At 37.9% G+C, this 22,761-nt stretch overlaps 1 protein-coding gene across 1 annotated transcript in view; it reads right to left on the reverse strand.

The window, feature by feature from the left end:
• Positions 1-22,761, reverse strand: part of EIF3H (eukaryotic translation initiation factor 3 subunit H) — an 89,612-nt gene that overhangs the window by 15,358 nt on the left and 51,493 nt on the right. The window contains exons 3-4 of the mRNA XM_075495166.1: positions 1,795-1,962; positions 195-294 (exon numbers count right to left, since the gene is read on the reverse strand). Of these exons, the coding sequence (XP_075351281.1) occupies positions 195-294; positions 1,795-1,962 (268 nt within the window). The remainder of the gene's footprint in view (positions 1-194; positions 295-1,794; positions 1,963-22,761) is intronic.

A 22,761-nucleotide genomic window follows, 5' to 3' on the forward strand; every position in this document is an offset into this window, starting at 1 on the left:
AAGACAGACTTCTCAGCCCACTGTATCAGTGCACATCTATCACTACCCATATATATCCAGTTTCCCCAGCACACAGTATTACATGAGATTTTAAAATACAGTATTTCATCATGCCGTGTACCCTTCTGCCTCACAAAATAATCCAGCAAAACCTATAAGAAAACTTTTAAGTTTTCTTCTTTTAAGTTACTTACGCTTCTGGAGAGAAGTCTTTTTCTTTGCAAACTTCCATCAGTTTGGGAGTCAGCCTATACGCCTTTAGCGACAAAGACCCTTGGGCAGTCTTAATGGGATCTATAATTAAAAATGGAGGAAGCGTATTACTAACCGCAAATTGCCTTTTTTTTTTTTTAATACCTGAATGACATAAACAGGAAGAAAATAACTAAGTAGTCCTAATAAAAAGAATTAAGACAACCAACACAGAAAAGACACTATAGCAGAAGTAAACCTATTGTACTGAAATGTAAAATACATCCAACTATATACAGTGAAGCTAATAAACTTAACTTGGAGAGCATGGGGGGAATCTAGACCCATTCTACTCACAACATTATTTCCCCATTAAAGGTCTAATTCACATTTTCTTTTCTTTCATATGAACTATCCACAGAACTTATGTAAGAGCTACCTCATTTAAATAAAGATTTTTCCCTCCAGTCATTATGCAGTAAATTAAAATATTCATTAAACTACACTTTATACAAAAAAAAAAATGTAATTTTAGAGTAGCAATAAGCTAATTCAGATCAAGTTGCCCTGCTGCTTCATGCATAACAATGTAACCGGTATATAAAAAGATTAGTTTTGCCTTGACATACTCTACTGAATTTAGGGGGAAATTTTCTAAACACACTGTTACATTCCTAGGACAAAGAAGCTTTACACTTGCAGCATGATAACGGCTGAAGCATGCCAACATGAGAATAAAAGCTGTGTTAACCTTCATGTTGTCTGAAACTTAACACAGTAAAACTTTTAGAAATCGGTGATAAAATGAAAACCAAAATAGACTGAAACAAGTGGAAAATTCATCAAGGTCTGATGATGCAATGTTTCCAGCCAATATAAGTATACTTTAACAACTTGTTCTTTACTGTAATCCAATTGTTAACATACTGAAACAATTTTGGGGCAGCTCATAAGATTGATCGTATTCATTAGTATTTTTTCTGACAGATACTCAGGACGTTACATTTACTTCTCAGCTGGAAACTATATGCAAGTCTGCCAGATATGGCAAACTGTGAGTGTTTGGGGAGGGGGAGGCTATAAAGCTGTTAAATTGCCTACGGTTCTGATACAGCACAGAACATCTGGTCTGGAGAGCTTGAGGAAACACCATTAAATAGGCAGAAAAGAAAAAAATCTTTGTGCTAAGAAACAGTCCAGGTTTTGTATGCTTCTGTCAGAGGTATAAAAAAAACTTGGCAATTCGTGCGATGATTGGTCAGTCACGTACAGAGCCAGACACGCTAGCAAGCGGGGTTTGTTAGACATCTGGTCGGGTTCCACCAGCCCCTTCGACGAGGGAGGGGAGATGAAGGAATAAAAATGAAGCAGCTACTCCAGCATTCCAAAACGTACACATCAGGGCTCTGATAGCAAGAAAAATAAACAGAAAGAAGGAAACCCTGTCTAGACTTAGCTGCTGCTGAGGCTGCCGTAGACACAGGGTTGGTATTTACTCGAAAAGGCCTGCCAGGCTACTCTTACAGGCAAAAGACAGAATACAAAAATAGTAGTAATAATATTAAGAGGGGAAAAGAATAATAAAAGAAACCTCATACTAACCGTAAATGAGAACTACAGACTCCTCAATTGCGTGCTGGTAACTGAACTGGGAGTCCAGGAGGGCACGAGTGACAAAAGAGCCATAGTATGTGGACTGGTACCAGCCAACGTGAAGATGATCAATGTTTACGTGGCGAAGGCTTCGCATCATTTCCATCTGGTATTGAACTAGATTAAGTAAAAAGTATGTTTAAACAGTTAATTTACACAATCTGTACTACTTTGAGAGAGAGCTTGATATTAAAAGAGTATATTGTATTTTATTTTATTTTCACGTTTGCAACTGCGTAGAAGTTTGTTTATTCACTGCTGGACTGTCTTCATTAAAATCCAGAGGTTCCTCAGAGAATGAGAGTAAGACTAGCCTGAGTAAGCAGACTTGTTTCAGCTGCAGTTAATTGCTAAAGTGATCAACAAACTGTTACACGTCATTTACAGTGTGTATTACCTTGCTCATTCATAAAAAAAAAATTCTGATACTGGGTTTCATTAGGCAGTAACATTTTACCATTTAGTAACAAAGAAATATTGTGATTTAAGTTGTAATACTGTCCGGAATTAGGTAAGTTTCGGAATTCAAAAGGAGAATTATTTAATGAGTATGTGAAATAGAAGAAAAACTATTTATGTCTTTTTCACAGTGTAAAACTACTTTTTCAGTATTAGGGTTTGGGGGACCAGCTATAGCTGTCAGATAGTTTTGATTGCATTTATGTTCAATTTTTCAACACTGTTTCTTCTTTTTAGATGTATATAAATGCATAAGTATGCATGTATGTATATATTATACATAATACACACACATATTTATATACAGTCAGTTACCTCAGACAGTAGAGAACATTTTTTGTCAGGCTTTTTACACCAACAGCTGTAATGTTTCACTGTAGCAATGCATGAATTCTGTTTCTACTAACTGCTTCATTCAAACAGATTGCTTTGATGGAACAGAATCCTATTCAGGAATGTTTAACATAATCCTATCGAGCAGATCAACACACCTTATCACTTATCAGACCTTTTAAACAGACAGACACTGTGCCTGCTGGTTAAATTTAAGGAAACAGATTTCAGTGTGATTATCAGATGAACCAACACTCACAGCCAACTGATAGGAAATCAAATGCAACAACACTACGCAATCCTTACGTTTTGTCTGCAGCTGCAAAATTTATGAAGATAAACAACAACCCCCTCCTATGCATTCATTTTTGTTAATTTTTTTCAAGGCTTCTCCTTGCGCAGATGAAAGTATGACATTCATTATAAAAGAAAGCAACATAAATTAATTAGAGGACAGAATGTGCTACGCTTTCAGACCCCACTTCATATCCTTTCAAGAGAAAAAAAAAAATCCAGCCATATTCTTTAAAGATACGAGGAGACATTTTTCAAGATTGGACAAATATTTTTCCAACTTATCACCCTTACAGCACAAACTACATTCTGCAGTCTGCTGGCCCTTTTCATTAAATGGCCATATCTTACTGACTGTATTTTTAAAGTAATCTACGTACACTTATATAAACCCTTGCAGACTTTTTCCATCAGTGTATGCTGGTGCTTGCATTCTATTTCATAACATCTTAATAGAAATGACTTGCAACTTGTGTTTCATCCAGGACACCATGATAATACAGCACCCCAAAACTAATACGGTAAAACCATCCAGGCTACAGTCTGAAATCCCATAATACACTGCAAGCAAAGAAAAGGCCTGCACCATTAGGCTGTCTCTAAACCAAAGCAAATCTAAAGATGCCACTACACTCTTCAGTAGAACTGATCAAACAGCTATTTTAAAGTCAGTATGAAAACCTTCGCCCTTGCCAGATCAAAATAAATTTTAATCTCGCTTTCGTTGCACAAATTCCAGAAACAGTGGCTGGTTTCAAGCATACTCCTTACACAGCAGCCCCAATGCTTTAGCAGGTAGCATATCTCAACGTTTCTCACAAAAGCAAAGCTAAGATCTGGATTGTCAAAGAAGCTCAGTCCTTAAACTTAAAGGTTTTGTTGAGGTTTTTTGGGGGGAAGATGTTAAGTTTCTAAATTTTACAATTAAAACATAAAGAACACAGACATCTCCCGGAACAAACTAAAAGACTCCTGCTGTGACCATGGTTTTGAATTGAAAAAGCATACGATCCATTTATTAAATGTAGCTAGAATAAACTATTTTGGTTAAAAGAAGCTTTTCAAAGATATATCTGTGTGGAAAGCAAGCAAGACTTGCTTTTGACATGACGCACTACAACATGTTAAAACATGAAGTTATGGTTAGATCCTTTCTAGCCAAATGAAGTCATGAAAAGGAAAAACTAGAAAGGGATTTTCAAAAGCAGCTGAAAGAGATAAAACATTTTTTGAGAATGTAAAAGATACTTATATATAGATTCCTAGGAAATCATGTGGTTGATCCATTCAGAGAATTTCTCCCTTAAGAGGTGTAATGATAAAGAGAGGGGATACCCTAAGAAAACATCCAGATCTTTTACAAACTTGAATAAAGGCATATCATGCTCTTAAAAGTGTTCATCTGAGAGGTAACTGGTAACCTAGTTCCAGGACAACTTCTTTTCTGAAACATGGTATAACCAGAAATATGTAACTGAACATAAGTGTAAGCGATATCATCTAGAAGAAAAAGGACTCACTGAAAACCGTCCAGATTTCAAGTCAGCAATTCCTCCTCTCATGACTGTTAGCAGTTAGATAATAATGAAGGCAATAGCGGAAAAATCTCAAAGAACCAATAAAGCATCAATAGCTAACATCTCTGCCTTGGGAAAACAACTGCAGAAATTAAAACATGATGCAGTCCCCACCAGGGAGAAATGGAAACTCTTTTAACCAAACATATATATTTTATAACATGTATTAGTAGCTAGATAGTTCCAACAAGCTGCCAGCTTGCACAAATGGATAACAGCCGCCAAGTTGCTTTTGCTGATATCGTTACCACTGTTTCTTTCCATCTTTTGCCCAATCTACAGAACATCATCTTTTTACCTAGACGTTCAGCACAGACTAGGCAAGAGCTCTCTCAATCTACCCAGTCTTCAATGTGCTAGGACTTGGGACAGTCATGCACTTCTTCCAACAAGGAGTTCACTGTTTCAAGTCATAGTCCTTCCCAAGCCACACCGCAAAGCTGCCACTAAAAAGTGCCACTAAGTCTGAGAGTGCCCAGAACTGAGGTGAGCAAGGAAAAGGGCAGGGGAACAGCCAGAGCAGGATGCTTCGCCCCTCTTCCCCACATTTAAACAGCGTACCTATATTTTTAAGCAAATTATTTGTTCAGGAGTGTCCTTATGATGAGGAAAGCCAACAGTCATGCTTGCACTTCTCAGTGTGCTTCTTCCATTGAGAACGCACAGCCTCCGCCTCCTGAACCGTCATGCATCTCCTGAGAACCTCTCTGGGGTGGATTTTTTTTTTTAAACAGAAGATTCTCTGTTTTGCTGTTATTGAAAACCCCCTCCTTCCTCTAAAAGGGCAGGGGTTTTGTTAGTTTGCAAAAAAAACGTGGGGAGGGATTAATGCAGCTAGAAAGTGTTACTATAATTTGTCTAAAGCAGAAAAAGTGCAAAACTATACAGTATGGGTGTTTTGCTTGAATATGACTGACTTATGTGAATTTGTACTAACAAAATCCCTTGACTAAAAAGAGTAAACCCTATTACAGTGGTTTGGTGGGTATTTTTTTCCTCTGAATTCAACTACATTTTAACAAACTTGTTGTAAAAGATTAAAGAAAATACTAAAATAACGTAAACACTTTTTCCTTTTCTAAGAAGTACTGGCAACATTAGAAACTTTATCTGGGCTTTAACATACAGGAGGTATATACCTTACTAATAAGAAAATAACATACCCAAAATTATATAATAAATCAGAGACAAGGCCAAGAACTGAACGCTAATGTGATGACCCATTCAACACTGGGACAACTCAGCCACGTTCTCTAAATACCTTAAAATATCCTTGGTGAATAAATTCACTATTTGAAAACCTAATTAAAGAATAGGTCAAATCAACTGAGGCACTAAAAAAAAGGGAAAAAGGTCCATGTGATTATTTTAAAATGCAAACAAATCTAAGACACCAGAGTTTACAAACTGGCAAATTCACATCCTTCTTGAAATAACAGCTTATTTCTAAAATGCTTCCAAAACAAGTATCCTTGAAGCAACCTGATAAATGATGCAAGTTTATTTATCACTAAAACTATACTATTTTTATTTCTTTATAAATAATTCATTAAAATCCAGCTCTCGGGAGGTCACATATCAATGTACGTGTTGCCGAAATTTAGTCCTTAAATAGTTATCATTACCATCAGACGAGATGCATTTCAGCCTGGCCACATTCAGACTGCTGGTAAATATTATGACATGTGAAACCCTGATCAAAGATGGCCTGGAGGCAATACATTTGATGGCACCTCAGATGCTCAAGGCCTTAATTTCCAAAACATACTTTCAGTTGATACACCTTAAGAAATCTGGTTTTAAGAGCAGCAATCAACACGTCCCCTAAAAAGCCAAACCCCACCAAAGTGGAAGAACATCGTATCCAGTATCACATGCCACAGACTGGTTTTACGTTGCTGCTCACCCAGCTCGCTGCAGCGTACACTGGACACAGGCAGCATGACCAAAGGAGGTAACAACCAACTGTGTGCTACGAACCACTAACATCTACATAGCCTTCAGGCTGGATTTCACAATTAAGTGTTTGTCTTGACTCACGTTTCACAAATTTGTCCTTAAACTATGAACTCAAACAGCAGAAGTTACACGTCTTCATGAGGGGAGGTCACTGATTCAAGAACAAGGTAGACCTTTACTGCTCCCTCATCCACAACAGCCTCCTCAAAAAGACACTCTGGAGTATCTGAGGATGAATATTGTTTCCTCATAGAATTTTGGGCATCCAGAAGACAGATGAACTAAAACTTAGGGTTGTCACTAGTTAAAATTTACTCAAGACTAGGCATACTTTCCAAGGGACACAAAAGTCCATCAGAAGAAACAGCATCCAGCCTCTGCACTAAAACTTCTCTGAATTTAACTGGCAACGTGAACATGACAAATTTCAGTTATTCTGGTCAAACTATATTGAAAAACAGCTAAAATATTCCTTTTATAGCACCACTACTAATGTGGATAGTATTTTTAAGGCAATAAGTTGTCTCTTTTGAAGTGCTACCATGTGGTAGCATGCGTACTGAACAAGTGCTATACACTACATGGTACTTTTTAGCAGTACAAAAAATTCTGTTTTTTCTATACATATTAAGCTTTGCCAAACCACATGTATGCTTCAGACAGTATCTTCAATGACTAAAACAAGTTAGCAGATGCTAGTTCAAGGAATCGGCGTATGCATTTGAAAAGAAGGAAAACTGATTTATTTAATTTAATTAAGCACAGAGAATTATGGAGACAACAGATTAATTCGTTTCCCTCCACACACACAATCTCAATTAATTGTCTAAAAAACTATGAATCACAATGACTGCATCTATTGATAACAATTCCAGTTGTGAAGATACAAATATAATTAGTACCACAACCAACTTATTCTGGTTAAAAAGTACAAATAAAAAGGACAGGCAAAGAGAAACAAGAATTCACAGTTAATTCCAGCAAAGGCAATGTTTTATCTGAAAAAGCCTTTAAATACTGCTGAAATATATTTCTTAAGCTTAAGTGTGCAACACATACGCATGCACATATTTGCAGATTTTTATCTATATCCAACCCCCACACACTTCTCCCAAGACAAATGCACAAGCTCAGTAACTCAACAATTCTCCTATTCAGGGAGAAAAAAATTAAAAGTAAATATTGCCTTCCTCAATAATATTCATTTCCTCCTCTGAAATATCAAGTCAGGGTTACAAAACAGTACTCTATTTTATGCACTTTTGCTATACTGGGCTGAAAGCACCTGATCTCCTCTAAACTTGGAAGCTAAGCAGACCAGGGCCTGCGAGTAGCTGGATGGGAAAAAATCACCTGAAAATAGGCAAAAGTCCAAGAGTCGTAGTCAATCATAAGACCACAAAAACAAAAGTGAGTCAAAAGCCTTAATTCAACTCCTTTTTAATTGCTAAATTCAAGGATGAAAAAAAGGGCAGAACATATTTGTCCAAAGTGGATTACATTTTTCTTATGGAATTGTTATATTTTAATAAGTAAGTTCTGTGGTGGAAAAACTGCACACCATCGGAAAAGCACGGTTTACAAATCTGCATTTTCTTTACAGACTATGGGATAAATTGAAAGCAAATCTGTAGCAATCATCTGCATCTATGCCACCAATGCCACTGCTCTAGTAAGAGCAAGCCCAACCATCTTCTGTGATTAGATGCTCATTACAGCAGCTGAGGCTTTGCTGGTGTCTTAATGCTTTCTAAAGCAAAAAGTCCTTCATTTTATGAGAAAGAAGGGGAAAAGAGGGAAAACTCTGAAGTAACTATTCATTGTTTATGCTCAGTGAACTCATTCATTTTTAACCTTGATCACAATTCAATGTTAGTTTTACTACAGCACTGTGTGATATTAATTGTGCCCTACAGAAAAAGTATGGGACACCCAGAGGAGGTATCACAATCAGGTAGATGGTAAAACAGGAACATAATAAAAATAAACCAACATGTTTGGAGTGCTTCTGTCTGGAGATGCTTACCCAAGATGTAAGCATGTATCTCTAGACTGTTATTTACTACCAGTTTAGACAGCAGTTGCCCATGCATAGTCTCCACCAGCGTTGATGCCTTGAGGCTTGGCAGTACGGGCAGAGGCAACTGTCCTGGAGCATGGGACACCACAGCAATGCAGGCAGTAACTGCCCATCGCTACCTTGTTGCTTTACAGAGGTGGCTTTCCAAGACACGGGCCAGCACAAGGACATACCTCCTACCAAAGCAGGGCAAGGTAGGAAAGGGTAGGTCTGTCACTGGTGGGAATAAAGGAGGATGAGGACAAGTTTTCAGAGAAAAGGAGTAAAACAAAGGAATAGGGAGCATGGGCATGTGTGTGACGGGACAACAGGAAAGCAGCAAATGGAAGCACACCACTTCCTGCACATGTGCTGGCACTCACCCAGTGTTTTCTGACAGCAAGCTTGGGGCTCTCATCTAAGCACATAACCACTGAATTAGGAGGCAATCAAACCAATCAAGCTATCATATCATTTTATTAACACATGAACAAACAGTCAGAGAAGCCTTTGGACAAACTAAATAAATCTCACTGACCACACAATTCTCTACACAACTCAAGATAATGGAAACTTGCACTGTTTTTAAACACACACACCCGAGCCTCAAGAATAATCTGAAGAAGATGGGCAGGACTGTCAAGATAACTTGCAACATTATCTTCTAAAAGGTATGCAACATTATTCCAAAGGATAAAAGCATTATAATACTATCTTCCAGAAATATTAAAACACCTCAGTCTTCTAAAAGCATTTTTTAATTCAGAAATCCATCTTAAACTAGCATCTTGAAATTAAAGTTGAAATCAAGCAATGTAATTTCCCTATTTTGTTGACGACGACCTTTAAAGAAGCAACTGCCAGAAGAAAATGCAACACATTTTGAAGGTTTTCTGCCACATATTTGGAGTAGTTTTCTTGGCATTTATATAGAAAGCTCCATCTTCACAGTATCTTATAACCACTCAACACTTAATCCTCAATCTCCTCCTATACAGCAGGTAAACATTATCCATATCTAAGCATCTATTTGGCTCACTACACTATTATTTTTACGTTGACTGAAGATGGATTTGATACAAGATTAAAATCTTTATCAAGAAAAGAAAGTTTCAGTCAGCCTACATTGCAATGACAGCAGTAAATTACACTACTAAAAATGCCATCTGGGCAACGTAATTCTTGCTTTCCTTGTAAGACAATTCTTGCTCTTCCTTGTGAGATAGCAAGAAGATGCTATCTCATTTCCTAATAAACATCAAATGCCTAATGAAAGCATGAAAAAATGTTTCCTATTAGGAATGGATTCCCATGACCTTCAGCACCTTGAAGCCTTTACTTACACAATTTTTGTTCAATGACTATCATTGTAGTCGCTAAAATGCAAAGTAGGATTAAAGGCATGAAAAGGAATCAGCATGGTCAAAACCAAACTGTAGGTTAGAGTAACCTCATATCTGACTAAGCATCTCCATTAAAAAAACCAATAAATTTTAAAAAGTTTAGTAAGATTTCCTTAAAGTTTCTTCACTGGCCACTGATTTTTGCTTGTTTACTCTAGTGAGGCTACATTAACAGTTAAAAGCTCTTTCTTTACAAAATATTATCAATGTATCTACCTTAGTGCTACAAGTTACAGAGCACGTAAGCACACAGTAACACAAAAATGTGTGGTGAAAATCTAATTCCTTTTCTACATAAATGTCAATCAGATTAATGTATTTTTATGAAATTTTATATTACATAAATGCTCAAAGAGGTAATAAAATTATCTGGAAAAAATTTGGAAATGTTTAAAGATTAATGAATTACATGGTCATTTTTACTTTTTTAATTTAACACAGATTTTCATACTCAACAATTTGAAAGCAGAATGGGGACAGTCACTGAAATGGAAACAACTTAGCATTCACTGCACTTTGAAAATCAGTAATGTCATACAGCACGCATCACAAGAAAGTCAGTCTCATTTTGTTAATAACTTTTCAGTAAGTGAAGAAAAACAATAATGACTTCACATAGGGGGTTTGGAGGCTTTTAAATCACCCACTTCCCCTTGAAAAGCAGAAGATTTTTCTTTTTTGTAAAGCTTCAAAGTTTGGGTATCTTGTACCACTCTTAGTGTTTGCATTGCAAAAATTCAAAGGGCAGGGGGAAGAGGAGGGACATCTTCAAAAGCTAACTTAAAGCCAAACTACCCATCTTGTCTTACCAGATACAATGAAGCAAGTGGTTTCCTGATGCCTTGGTATTAAATATCCACACGTCTGTTTTGACGAATCTCTCGTGCTGTTCTTAAGTTTCAAGCTCACAAAATGTGGTCCAAACACTGAAGCAGACACAGCCCTCATACAACAATTTTCCTGAATTGTCTTTATAGTAAATCAGGATTCATTAAAAGAAAAATCATAGCTACAGACTGTTCCTTTAGTTGAAAGTTACACAAGCTATTTGTTTTCTGTGACCCCCATCAGCCCATCATGTAGGGATAACGCTGTTAAACATTTGGCAGGGAGAATCAGTCAGGAAAAGTTCTAATTTTTGGCAAAGCAGAAGAACAACATGGTAGCTACCCCCATAAACACATGTCTTTTGAATCAAAATTACACAAGTATCTGCCTTTCAAATGTGTTAAGTGGACTTGGAGGAAAAAAAAAAAAAAAAAAGACAAACATGTCTTCAGCCTCAGGCTTACAGCTTCTTCCATCAGGGGCCTATTTGGGCAGAGCAAGATCTCCCCATGCGCCAGGAAGGCTTGAAGCAGTTGACATCTACTGCTCCTTTAAGGAAGAAAGGAGGACCCCACACAATCCCCAGAATTCACGTTAGTTTTACAAAGTCTACAAGTTTTATCTAGCCCAGGTGCTGTTACTCACTGATCAAACAGAAGTAAAATGCCATATTAACTTCTTTCTTCTCAGTAAGAACAGCACTTAACTCTCACCCCTCATTTAAAGCAATAACTAGGAGCTTTGTATAATACCTAAATGAACACTATGTCATAAGGACATTTCAGTATACCTCTTACAACACTTAAAACACCACCTGACACCTCTCCATAACACATCCCATTGAGCAGGTAGCCATTTACCTGTCCATGACATAAAGAAAGATTGAGACATTCCATCCAACTAGCTTAGAGAGCAATGATTAAACTGTATGAAAGCTCCAACCAAGAGTAGCTTCATTTAGATCTCTGCTGTACTACCATCTACGTGCACTCCTGATCGCTGTCAGCCAAGTCCTCAAGCCATGAGCAACATAACTTTAATTCACACAAGGTACAAGTAAGTCAGAATCCAGGCAAAGTCCTACCCAGTAGATAGATGAGAAAACATCTCTCCACTACAACATCTGGGGTCAGCCATTCGCTTTGCCAAGCGTTGACTTTCAGATGAAACGAATCAAGTCCTCTTGCTTGCAATCCCTGCCACAAAAAAAAAAATCTTTACCTTTCTTTAGCTTGCAGACAGAAAGACCTGAGTGTGACAGGTTCCCTGCTGGTTTAGTTCTCGAGCTACCAATCCAACCACTACACAGGAGGCAGACATATTCAACATCATTTATTATCACTGGGCAACTCTTTAAAGAGAGGGGAAAAAAAAAAAATCATCTTTTACTATCCTAGTGCTAACACAAAAAATTCTTAATGTCCAGGTTTCTGAAAGGATAACTAAACAACCCCTCCACCTAAACATTTCTACAGATGAAGTGAAAGGCTTGTGTTGCACATGTGGAGGCTGTGGATCCGTACTTAGCTGATGCCTAATGAGAGCCAGAACTGAGTATCTGAAATAACTGTCTTTTTTTTTTTAATATATTAAAATATTCATAAGGGATACATGTTACACTAGTATTTTATTGTAGCCTGTTGGTTACCAAGAGCTGTTCCCAATTCTCTCTTAGGATAGTTTGTGAAACAGTATGAAGGAAACTGATTGTAGGTGGGCTCAAGAGTAGAAGATTCTAATTAACATTTTCTAGGGATCTTGAAGAAAAATATTCAGTTTTGGAGGAAGAGTAGGACCAGTGGTTCAAACCCTGTGAAAGGATTTGCCTGAAAGACTCCTAAATTACTGCAATTAGATGACAAGACATTTTCACATCTCATGAAAACCTATGCCTTTTTATTAAGTCCTCCCTGCCAATGGCCATGGCACAATCATTTTGGAAGCTGCTGGCTGCACCAAGAAACAGCAGGTTAAATTAAATTCTGATGGAGGCAGTCCCTTCCTGCACGTGAAAACCAGCCTCCTTCAATTCCTGAAGCCAAATAATATTATGTAAATGTCAACATGACAGGCAATAGCATGAGCAGGGTATTGGAGTTGCAAAGAGTTATTTAGCGGCCATGGATGCTAGCAGGCAGCAAGAGTTTACAGTGATGACAGACATGACATTCTGACCAGAAAATTGTCATCCAGAACTGATGGCATCCAAATTTTCAACACATCTCATCCCATACAGCTAAGCACCAATGTTAGAAGAAAAACAATGTGTTAAGAATTTTGAAGCTAATCAAATGAGGAAGTATGTTATGCTTCATTACGTGAAGCCTTGTTTCTATGCCAATTCCAACACAGAGGTGTTCAAGAACATCACTACTACCTCATTGTACTGTTTCCTTACATGACTGCTGCCACAACAGCTATCGATTAAGTAGCATGTGCAACATTTAATTAGCAAAAGAGTATTAAGGTACTTACCATTTTAAAAGTGCATGGTTTCAGGCATAACAGTACAGATTTCTAAGTAACTCCAATAGGATGCTTTAACACAGGGTTAGCAACTTACAACACAGGTGCCATGGAAAGCCAGCAGGCAGAGTTTTGAAATGGTCACTGGCAGCAACTACACCATTTTGACACAAGATCCATGACAGTAATTTTTTTCCAGTACCCACCACCTTTCTACCAGAATGCTCACTCCTTAATCTAGGGAAGAAAAATACATTTTAGCACACCACACTTGGGGGGTGGGGTGGGGAGGGGGGGGGGTGCCAGTCCCTGTTTTAACACACAAGAATCTACTGAAGTACTTAAACAAGCACTGTTGAGTCTTCAGGGGCTTTCCACATGGGTGTGAAGAAAGTAAAACCTGGTACAACTAAAGGACATGTCAACTGGCCAAGACAGATCCAGCCCAACTGTGCTGATGCATTAACATTCTTCGAATCCCAAAACTATTTCTATATCAGACTTCCAACCTTGTCTTGGACAACCTGAATAGTTAGCTATTACAGGTCTCATTTTTTTCCCAAGGAAATCAGATTTCTCATCATCACTTACTGCTTCCTTGTTTTCACCTATGTGTGTATGTATACGTATATATAAACACACATATGGTGGGGAGGGAGAGAGAGAGAATATACACAACCCCCCCTTATATTTAAATATGCATTTAACCAAGAATCAAGGTGGATATCATGGTAAGTGTTAACACACATGGCCAATACTTTTATATACATGGAAAAAGGGTGTTGTAAAGCAAGTTCAACAACAAGTAACGGAAAGGCAACTTCTCAGCAACAAACAAGACACAGAAGCCTAACAGCATGTGTTTGTCCGCAGAATTACAAGGTTCATCTCTACCCCACCCCCCCACAAAAAAATCCAACTTACGATTTCACACCACTGCCCAGATAATAACCTGACAGTTAGGGAATTCAGACCAAGGTAACTCAAAACAGAAATCCCCATTTCATTGTGCGTTAGAGCTGCAGTTAGGAGCTATAACACTGCAAGGTATCTACTAAATAGCATTATCATTAGTATTAGTAGAGTTTCTAAAGTTCAGGCTAACACTAGCAACGCCTGTTGTTAGTTTAACTTTTTCAATGTGTCCTTAAAGAAACAATGAATTCAGGCCAGCTTCAAAAAGTCTTTTCCATAGCACAGCAAGAGGAACAATAAAACCAGGAGTGGTTAGATATTTGAGGTGAAAGCCAGTCATGCCTTCTCACAAGCAGCCTCTGGCATCTAACAACTTGAGATCATGCACTATGTTCAAATGCAAAAGATATCAAATAATTTAAACAAAATTAAAAACCTCAACAGTTTAAGAATATTAAATTTAGAAAACAAAGCTCATGGCTTTTAGATCAAGCTACCCAAGACAGAGTTAGGGTGAATTTCTCCCCTTTCTAGGGCTTGTAACATTGTATGGCAGGATTCTGCAAGCCAAAACTAATATATTTCAGCAACATAGTACTTGCAACTTTTAAATCTAAGTGTGGCTTGCTCTTTTAAAGTAGCCAGGAACTAAACTCACACCCTGTTTAAACAGGCAGAAAGAGTGCTCTGTGCCAAGGAGGAAGTTATAAACTTAAAGTAGGTTTTGTACACGGGAAACAAGTTGGGAAGCAGGGGGACAGATCCACTGCAATCAATTCTCTAACGAGTAAGAGAAAAAGCACAGCGTAATGTGCAGTACATGGGAGCTGGAGGCAGGAGGCTGCGGTTCCACTGCTCGCTCAGCTGAAGGACTCCCTGATGGGGGCTGGACAAGTCAATTCTTTCCATTCCTGCTTCTTCTCTGAAGACTATAAACCCTTGGGACAGCATTCACCATTTACTCTGAACACAGCTCCAAAGCAAAACAGCCCCATTTGAGGAAAAGATGAATCACTGAATCACTTTGTGGTACCTATATTTCACCAACTGCCAAAATGCCTTCATAACTAAATTATATTTACAAACCTAAATTATAGCTAGAGAAAAAAAAAGTTCATCAAGATTAATACTACCCAAACAGACTTCAGATAAAAGACACAGTGATGATGAGACGTGCAGGATCAGCAGCACAAAGTCCATCTGGAGGCTAGTCACTTGTGCTGTGCCCCAGGGGTCAATACTGGATCCAATACTCTTCTGTCATCTTCATTAATGACCTGGATGATGGGACAGAGTACACCCTCAGCAAGTTTGCAATAATACAAAACTGGGAAGAGTGGTTGATACACCAGAGGTTTGTGCTGACAACCAGAGGGACTTCAACAGGCTGGAGAAACGGGCTGACAGGAATCTCAAAGGTCAGCAAAGGGCAATGCAAAGTACTGCCCCTGGGGAGGAATAACCCCAGGCACCAGCACATGCTGGGGCTGACTGGCTGGAAAGAAACTCTGCAGAAAAGACCCTGGGGGTCCTGGTGGACACCAAGTTGACCATGAGCCAGCAATGCACCCCTGCAGCAAAGAAGGCCAACAGCCTCCTGGGCTGCATGAGGCAGAGCATTGCCCGTAGGTCGAGGGGCAGTGGCGGGACACATCTGAGGTGCTGCGTCCAGTGCTGGGCTGCCCAGTACGAGAGAGATGTGGATGTACTGGAGAGAGTTCAGGGACAGGCCATGAAGATGACTGGGGGCATCTGTCGTACAAGGAGAGGCTGAGGGCGCTGGGGCTGTTCAGCCTGGAGAAGAGAAGGCTCAGGGGGATTTTATCTATGTGCATAAATACTTAAGCAGGGAGGGGCAGGGATGTCAAGAAGGAAGAACTAGACTCTTCTCAGTGGTGCCCAATGACAGGATTGGAGGCAACGGGCACAGGAAATTCTACTTAAACTTAAGACAAAATACCGGGTTGGGGCGGGGGGGGGTGTTTGGTCTTGTTGGTTGGTTGGGGTTTTTTGATGGTTTGTTTGTTTGTTTTAAAAAACAAACAAACAAAAAGCTGTGAGTATGGACAAACTCCAGATCAGGCTGTCCAGAGAAGCTGTGGAGCCTCCATCCTTGCAGATGATCAAATCCCAAATGCACAAAGCCCTAAGCAACCTATTCTAGTTGACCCTGCTTTGAGCAGGGAGATTGGACCAGAGACCTCTAGACATCCCTTCCAACTTCAGCTGATCACTGATTCTATAACTGGAAAAGATGGCTTAATAAGTTAGAACACAGTAAAGAAACAAATAACCAAAAAACCACCAAACCTTAATTCAGGTCACACAAAATATTATTGTTTGATTTTTTTTTTTTTTTTAAAGGGGCCAAGATCCCAAGTTCTGCTACATACTAAAGGAAAATTATGGCGATCTAAGTAATCCAAGTTTGGTTTGAGTAAAATACAGGCTTTTAGAAACAAACAACCATAGTGTGAAATTTCATCAAAGGAGGCTTTTTGTGTTTCAAAAGCAGTTATTTTCATTCTGCATTCATCTTTTTGTTAGTTATTGAAAACTTTAAAAGCAATTATGCAAAACACTATATAATTCTCAAAGGATTCAGCCTAAATACTTTTTCAAATGCAAACAAGACACTAGTCACAATAGGTACAAAATCTTTGGTTAACAGCCACGGACTATATTTATTTTAGCCACTCTCACTGAATGTCAAAAATGCAACAGAAATGGTTTCAAAAAATTAACATGGGTAAGCCAGTCCGAAAATATTTTGTTTCACAAACTGTGCTTAGTTTTGCGACTGCAGTTCAATATGGCAAGCAAACATGAAAATACAGAACTGTCAAAGGACAGAAAGGAAACAAAGCCAAGGACTGAATAACACTGAACTGCAATGTCAAGAGGACTTGAAAAGAGAGGCCTAGAGAATTAATTTTGTTCAACAGATGGGGAAACACGGCAGAAAGAAATACAAATTAAAAAGCATCTTAGTACACTGACCGTGATCTCCTCTGTTTAAAACTGCATTTACATCAAGAAAATTGAGCAATACTGTTGCAGCCATCACCAGCAGTCAGTAAATTCTCTTGAAGAATAATATAACCAGAATAAAATCTACATGAACTGTTGAAGATTCTTTCTCTGCAAGACATTACAAAGAATGCTATTTTCTGAAGTATTTCACTGAAAAACAAAAATTTACATGTGCCACAGATATACATTCACATCAGAAAACAATTCATAATAATAAAAGTTTAATGAGCTGAACAGTGGCAACTTTGAGGTATCTGGAAAAGCGATAATTCAATAATAATAAGCTCAATGTCTGTTTACTTAAAATAATTATTTTAACCTTTCCGATTTATTTTATTTTTATGTATGACAATCATAGTATCAGCTGCCAGCAGGAAATACTGCGAACTTTGTCAAAAGTTTTCTCTGCCTCAGAAGAAAGATGTTTATACCATTCTAGAGTCTCCAAACAACTACTTAAAAACGGCAATTTGTGTTTCCAACACCTCCTCCATATTTTACTGTAAGAATATACTCAAGGGGACTGAAAAAAAAAAATTTAAAACCCTTCTTTCTGTAGGAAGACTGTGAGCCACAGCACTGCTTAGTAGAGAGCATTAATGTATCCACATAGCCACAGAGCTTCTGGTATGTGTACAGAGTCCTTAGCCATAAAACACCAACAAGATTATGTTGGTTGGTAGCATAATAAAAGAAGATTTTTTTTCTGCATAGTAAATCATTTCAGTTACTGTTTAGCTTAAGAGTCTAAAACACTTTTTCTACAAATAATCTTTCTTGAGTTTTTATATTTAGAGTTAAGGGGTCTTGGAAACTGTGTCCCACTCCTTCGGCGGGTAGAAGAGAAGATTCCACATGAAAAATGGCCTTGCCAGAGCCCTGTAAGTTAAAAACACTTGACAAACTGACAATTACACTACCAAAACCTCAGCGTGGGAGAGCTGAATCCACAATGATTTCACAAATCCAGACTTCCACTAGGGACTCAGCATAACCCAGTCCATGGTAAACTATACCATTTCTGCAATGGACAACCCTTCAGTGAGATTTTTAGGCAACCAGCTAAATTAGCTCTATGAACACTCCAACACAACTGAAACTTTGCCCCTTCCACTGTCATCTTTTAAAGGAGAAGTGGAGCCCAGGCTGTTCTCTCTTCTCTATTCCTCTATCCCCACAAGGCCATGTGGCAATGAAAGTCTATCCTCAATCCTCTATCCTCAATGCCTTTCTTAGGCATTACTTTGGAAGCATGAGGAGGAACAGAAATACTACCCTGGGCTTAAAGATATGCCAATTCGCTTTTAAAATAGACTTCCAAATTCTGTTTTGGAGAGCAATTGCTGATCACATCACACTGGCTCTGGTAGCCAGCTGTTGTTTTAAAAGATAGCTATAAATACATGAAATACTCTCCCGATATTACTTTTCTATGTAAGCAATTGTAGCTGTTACAAGGAGGCTATGTAATTAAGTCCTAAAGGGGAAAGACGTTAGCACAGCCACAAAGGAGAGATCCACAGACAGAAGACTATGTACACAGATTAGTCTTTGTTAAGACCTGCTCCATGTTACACAAGAGTTCACAAAGTCTTGATCCGAAGTGTTTTTAAAATGACTCTCTCTTTTACTTCTCCTTTCAAGGACAAGAGCAATAAAGAACTTGTTTTCCAATGCTGCATTTCAAGTGCAAGAATTGTACTTGATCTTTTCTCAATTTTGCGAAGTCTGACAATTTTTCTCCAGAACTCAATTGTAATATTCAGATCTACAGAACAGAGTCAGATTTAAGTGTTTACTTGGTTCCTACTTACCTTCCAGTTAAAGTTGACTAACAATTCACTCTGGTTTTTTGGTAAGTTTGTGAATGCAGTATTTCTTTTTCATGGAACCGATACGGTGAAGAAAGAAAAGACAGAAGGCAGAGACAGTGCCTGATGAGCAACACCATTAAATGTGCTTGATGAACAAAATCACTAAACAGACTTTATAGACATTTCACTCACTGTCCCCTACAATTTTCACTGGTAAAACTTAACAAAATGTGTTTTTTTTATACTTCTGAACCGTGAGTCACAAGTACTAAAATTTTTATTAACAGATACCAAACACACACCAGCTTTAGGACAACCTTGTAACTCAAACGTGGCAAGGATAGCGCATGGTTTTAAGCACGTGAGCAGGTGCAGGAACACAGAAGCTGAATTTCTGACCTCCTATCCTGCACAGAGGCAATGGCCACTGGGCAAAGACAAAGACAGCGAGCCATAGAAGCATCCCAAAGATCAATTTCCTTGCACAACTACCAACTGAATCACCCTCTCCGAGGGATCTCTTCTTGAGATTCACAATTATTACTGAAAATGCTGAGGCTTCTTCAACCAAAAGATGATTTTAAGCTGTAAACAAGTTTTAACAGCAAATATGTAAGATATTAAATTGCATGAACTATTAATCAAGAAATATGAAAGTAGACAATGAGCTTATATAAACAAACAAAACCTGCTCAGTTTAGGGTTACATTATCTTTGCAAGCAAGCTTAGTGTAAATCAAATTGGATTCATACATGAAATTATAAAGTATCTTGTTGAAATATAGTTTAAAAGAAAAATATATTTAATATGAGACATTACAATGCTTCTTCAGGTTGTAAAAGGGTTCCTTTATCTCCAAATACCCATAACATGTTTAAAATACATTCTGAATTTTGATTTCTCACAGTGTTTGATATAAAAAACAAACCAGAAGGTTGCCCTAAAGATAAATGAAACATCTGGTGAAACATGTAATAAGCTTCAGGCTCACATCTGCTACTGAAGTTAGTATTCCCGCACCATAGCTACAAGCTCTATGCAAAGCTCTATAAGAATAACTGAGAACAGGGAGGATTATAGGGAACACATTCCTCAATCTAAATTGATATTTCCTCTTCCATCTGAATCAACATTGTGCTTCCATATGTATGCATTCATGTCCAGTGCTAACCCTCGGTGGAAAATAATTTCTAAAAGTAAAGTTCTCATTTAAAACCTATCTTATTATTTTATATCATAGGGGCTTTTAAGCAGTTTTATGCATATGCAACCATTTATCTAGGCATATTTATACACACATATATATGTATGTATATCTAGATAAAACTAGATATACACACATATATATAGTTTTCACTAGTCTTAGACCACAAGCAAACTTACAACAATTAATTCATCCATATGTCATTACATTTGACAAAACTTATTTGTAAAAAACAAGAGTAGACAGTAAAAGGCATAGTTACTGTACTTATATAGAAGAGAAGCCCCAAGTATTTTCAAGCAGTAACTGATAAAACTGAATGTAAGATATTCCCTTAGGAATAAACTATGTGTAACTCACATTCCTGTTTCTATAAGAAGGTTGCTCAATATTTATCTTTTTTTTACCCATTCACTCCTAAACTTTCAATTTCTTCCATAAACAATGACAGCAAAATGTTTACATTTAATGCCAACATAAATTGCTTTGTATTTGTGACATTTTAAAAAGACCCTTTTGTGCCACAGAGTTTAGAAAAAGGCAGATATCTGCACAGCAGGGAAAAAACCCACTTACATTTTGCAACAGCTGTGAAAGATCAGTCTTCCAGAGTAACCGAAATCAACAGCAAACTGAGAAGTGTTTAGGAAATAAAATGTTTCCATCACCTCATACTATCATTCACTTCCATTAGTACTGATGAAAGAGAGACTGGATTTTACACAGTGTTATAAATGGTAGGAACATTACTGACAGTGGAAACAGCGCTTGGTCGCTAAACAATTCTAACATCAAACCTGGGACAAAAATCAGAAGAATAAATACCCTAGTGAGCATTTGGTTAGTCAAACTTAGAAGATGAAGAAGTGATATCCAGAACCAAACTTATTTTTCCTGGATAAAAGTTTCATAGTAGAACTGAAAGCGATTAAAACGTTTAATGCCATCACAGGAACACTGAAACTTTTCCACTGAATAGACCACACGTTAACACAAACTGTGTTGCAGAGAACTCTCTCAGTACGGGGCCCTTTTCTCCCACTTACCTTTCCATAATAGCCTTTATTATAATAATCGAAAAAGTTTTACATGTACTTAATGCAAGACATGAGACAAAAACAGGGAACAGACAAATGTAATGTGGTCAACTAGGGAAAACAGAGATTAAGAACTGGCCACGGAAAACTTGGTTAAGCGAGTAGTGTCATGATATAAATCATGCATGATACCAAGAATCTATCACGCAGAAATACAATTGTGATACCAAGCATACCAAATTATTAGGTGTTGATATTAGGCTTGTGTCCTGCTCCTTGACACCCTGCAGAAAAGTGATGAAAGGTTCCAGGAGAAGAATGGATAAAGAGACCACCTCTGACACAATGAAAACTGAGAGGCGGAGGGGGCACTTGCGTTTTTTTGGTTTTAAGAAAGAGCAAGCAAGCTTCAATTTTCTGTTCCAAATAACTGTTGCAAACAGTCTACCTTGCAATGTAACTTCAAAATACTTTAAGACAAGTGTGATGCAAAAGTTTTTCATAACTCAAATCAGCGGGGGGGGGCACCAAAAAAAACCACCAAAGCAGTACAAATGACCAAAACATTATTCTTTCATGGATAGCCCTATGAAATTGCATGCTAGGATCTATAAATCATTATCTGTTTATACTACCTTGTCCGTATACAGCAGTTTGGAGGAATCTCAAGCAAAGTATCGTTTAAAGATAAATACTCAGCTAACCTGTCTTTGTGAGCTCAGATTTAGTTCTTCCCTTAGTGAGAAACACAACATTTGCTCGGTTTTTCTACATGATTTGACAAATAAGTCTACAGCTGCGATACAGAGAATATTTTGCTCAGGCTTATTTCAAAATTACTGTAGCTGACGCTATCTAGGTAGTTAGCCAAGAGTAAAACAAGTCACCCCAATAATGTTTATAGCTCTTGATCATTTTATGGTAAAATAAACTCTCTGCTGTGTTAACAGACAACAAAGTAAATAAGTTGGGAATAAAAATGACATTGTTTCATGTAACACTCAATCCTTTACCCTGAATTGCTGCTGAAATGGGTGGTCCCTACTCATTCCTCCTCTTCCTCCAGCTACGTGAGCTGCATCAACTTGTTGGATTCACTCTCCAGCGGATCAACAAACTAATCTGACTCACTTTGTGGTCATGCAATCGCTAGATCCTACGCAAGGGAGGAGGCAGGAACATGCAGCCAAGCACACAGAGGAACAGTCGGGACCCCTCCCATCCCTTGGCTGTTAGATTAGATTACATGTATTACGAAAGTTCACCTGCAGACAACAAATCATTCCTTCTAGAATGAACAGTATCATAACTAGAAACACCCAATCAATTTTTCTGTTGTTGTTATACATCATTCAGAAAACTTGTCCTACTAAAATAACAAAGAAGGGGTAAATTACATGTTACAGTTAATTTACCATTCTTGAAACCATTCAACTTAATCAATACAGTGCTGCTTCCAGGCCACAATATATACGCCTCTGTTACTGTTACCTAAGAGTTGCTTTGCCAGGGAGTGAGCTCTGAATGACAGATG

The sequence above is a fragment of the Mycteria americana genome, chromosome 2, assembly GCF_035582795.1.
Source record: "Mycteria americana isolate JAX WOST 10 ecotype Jacksonville Zoo and Gardens chromosome 2, USCA_MyAme_1.0, whole genome shotgun sequence".
In the NCBI taxonomy this organism is placed as follows: domain Eukaryota; kingdom Metazoa; phylum Chordata; class Aves; order Ciconiiformes; family Ciconiidae; genus Mycteria; species Mycteria americana.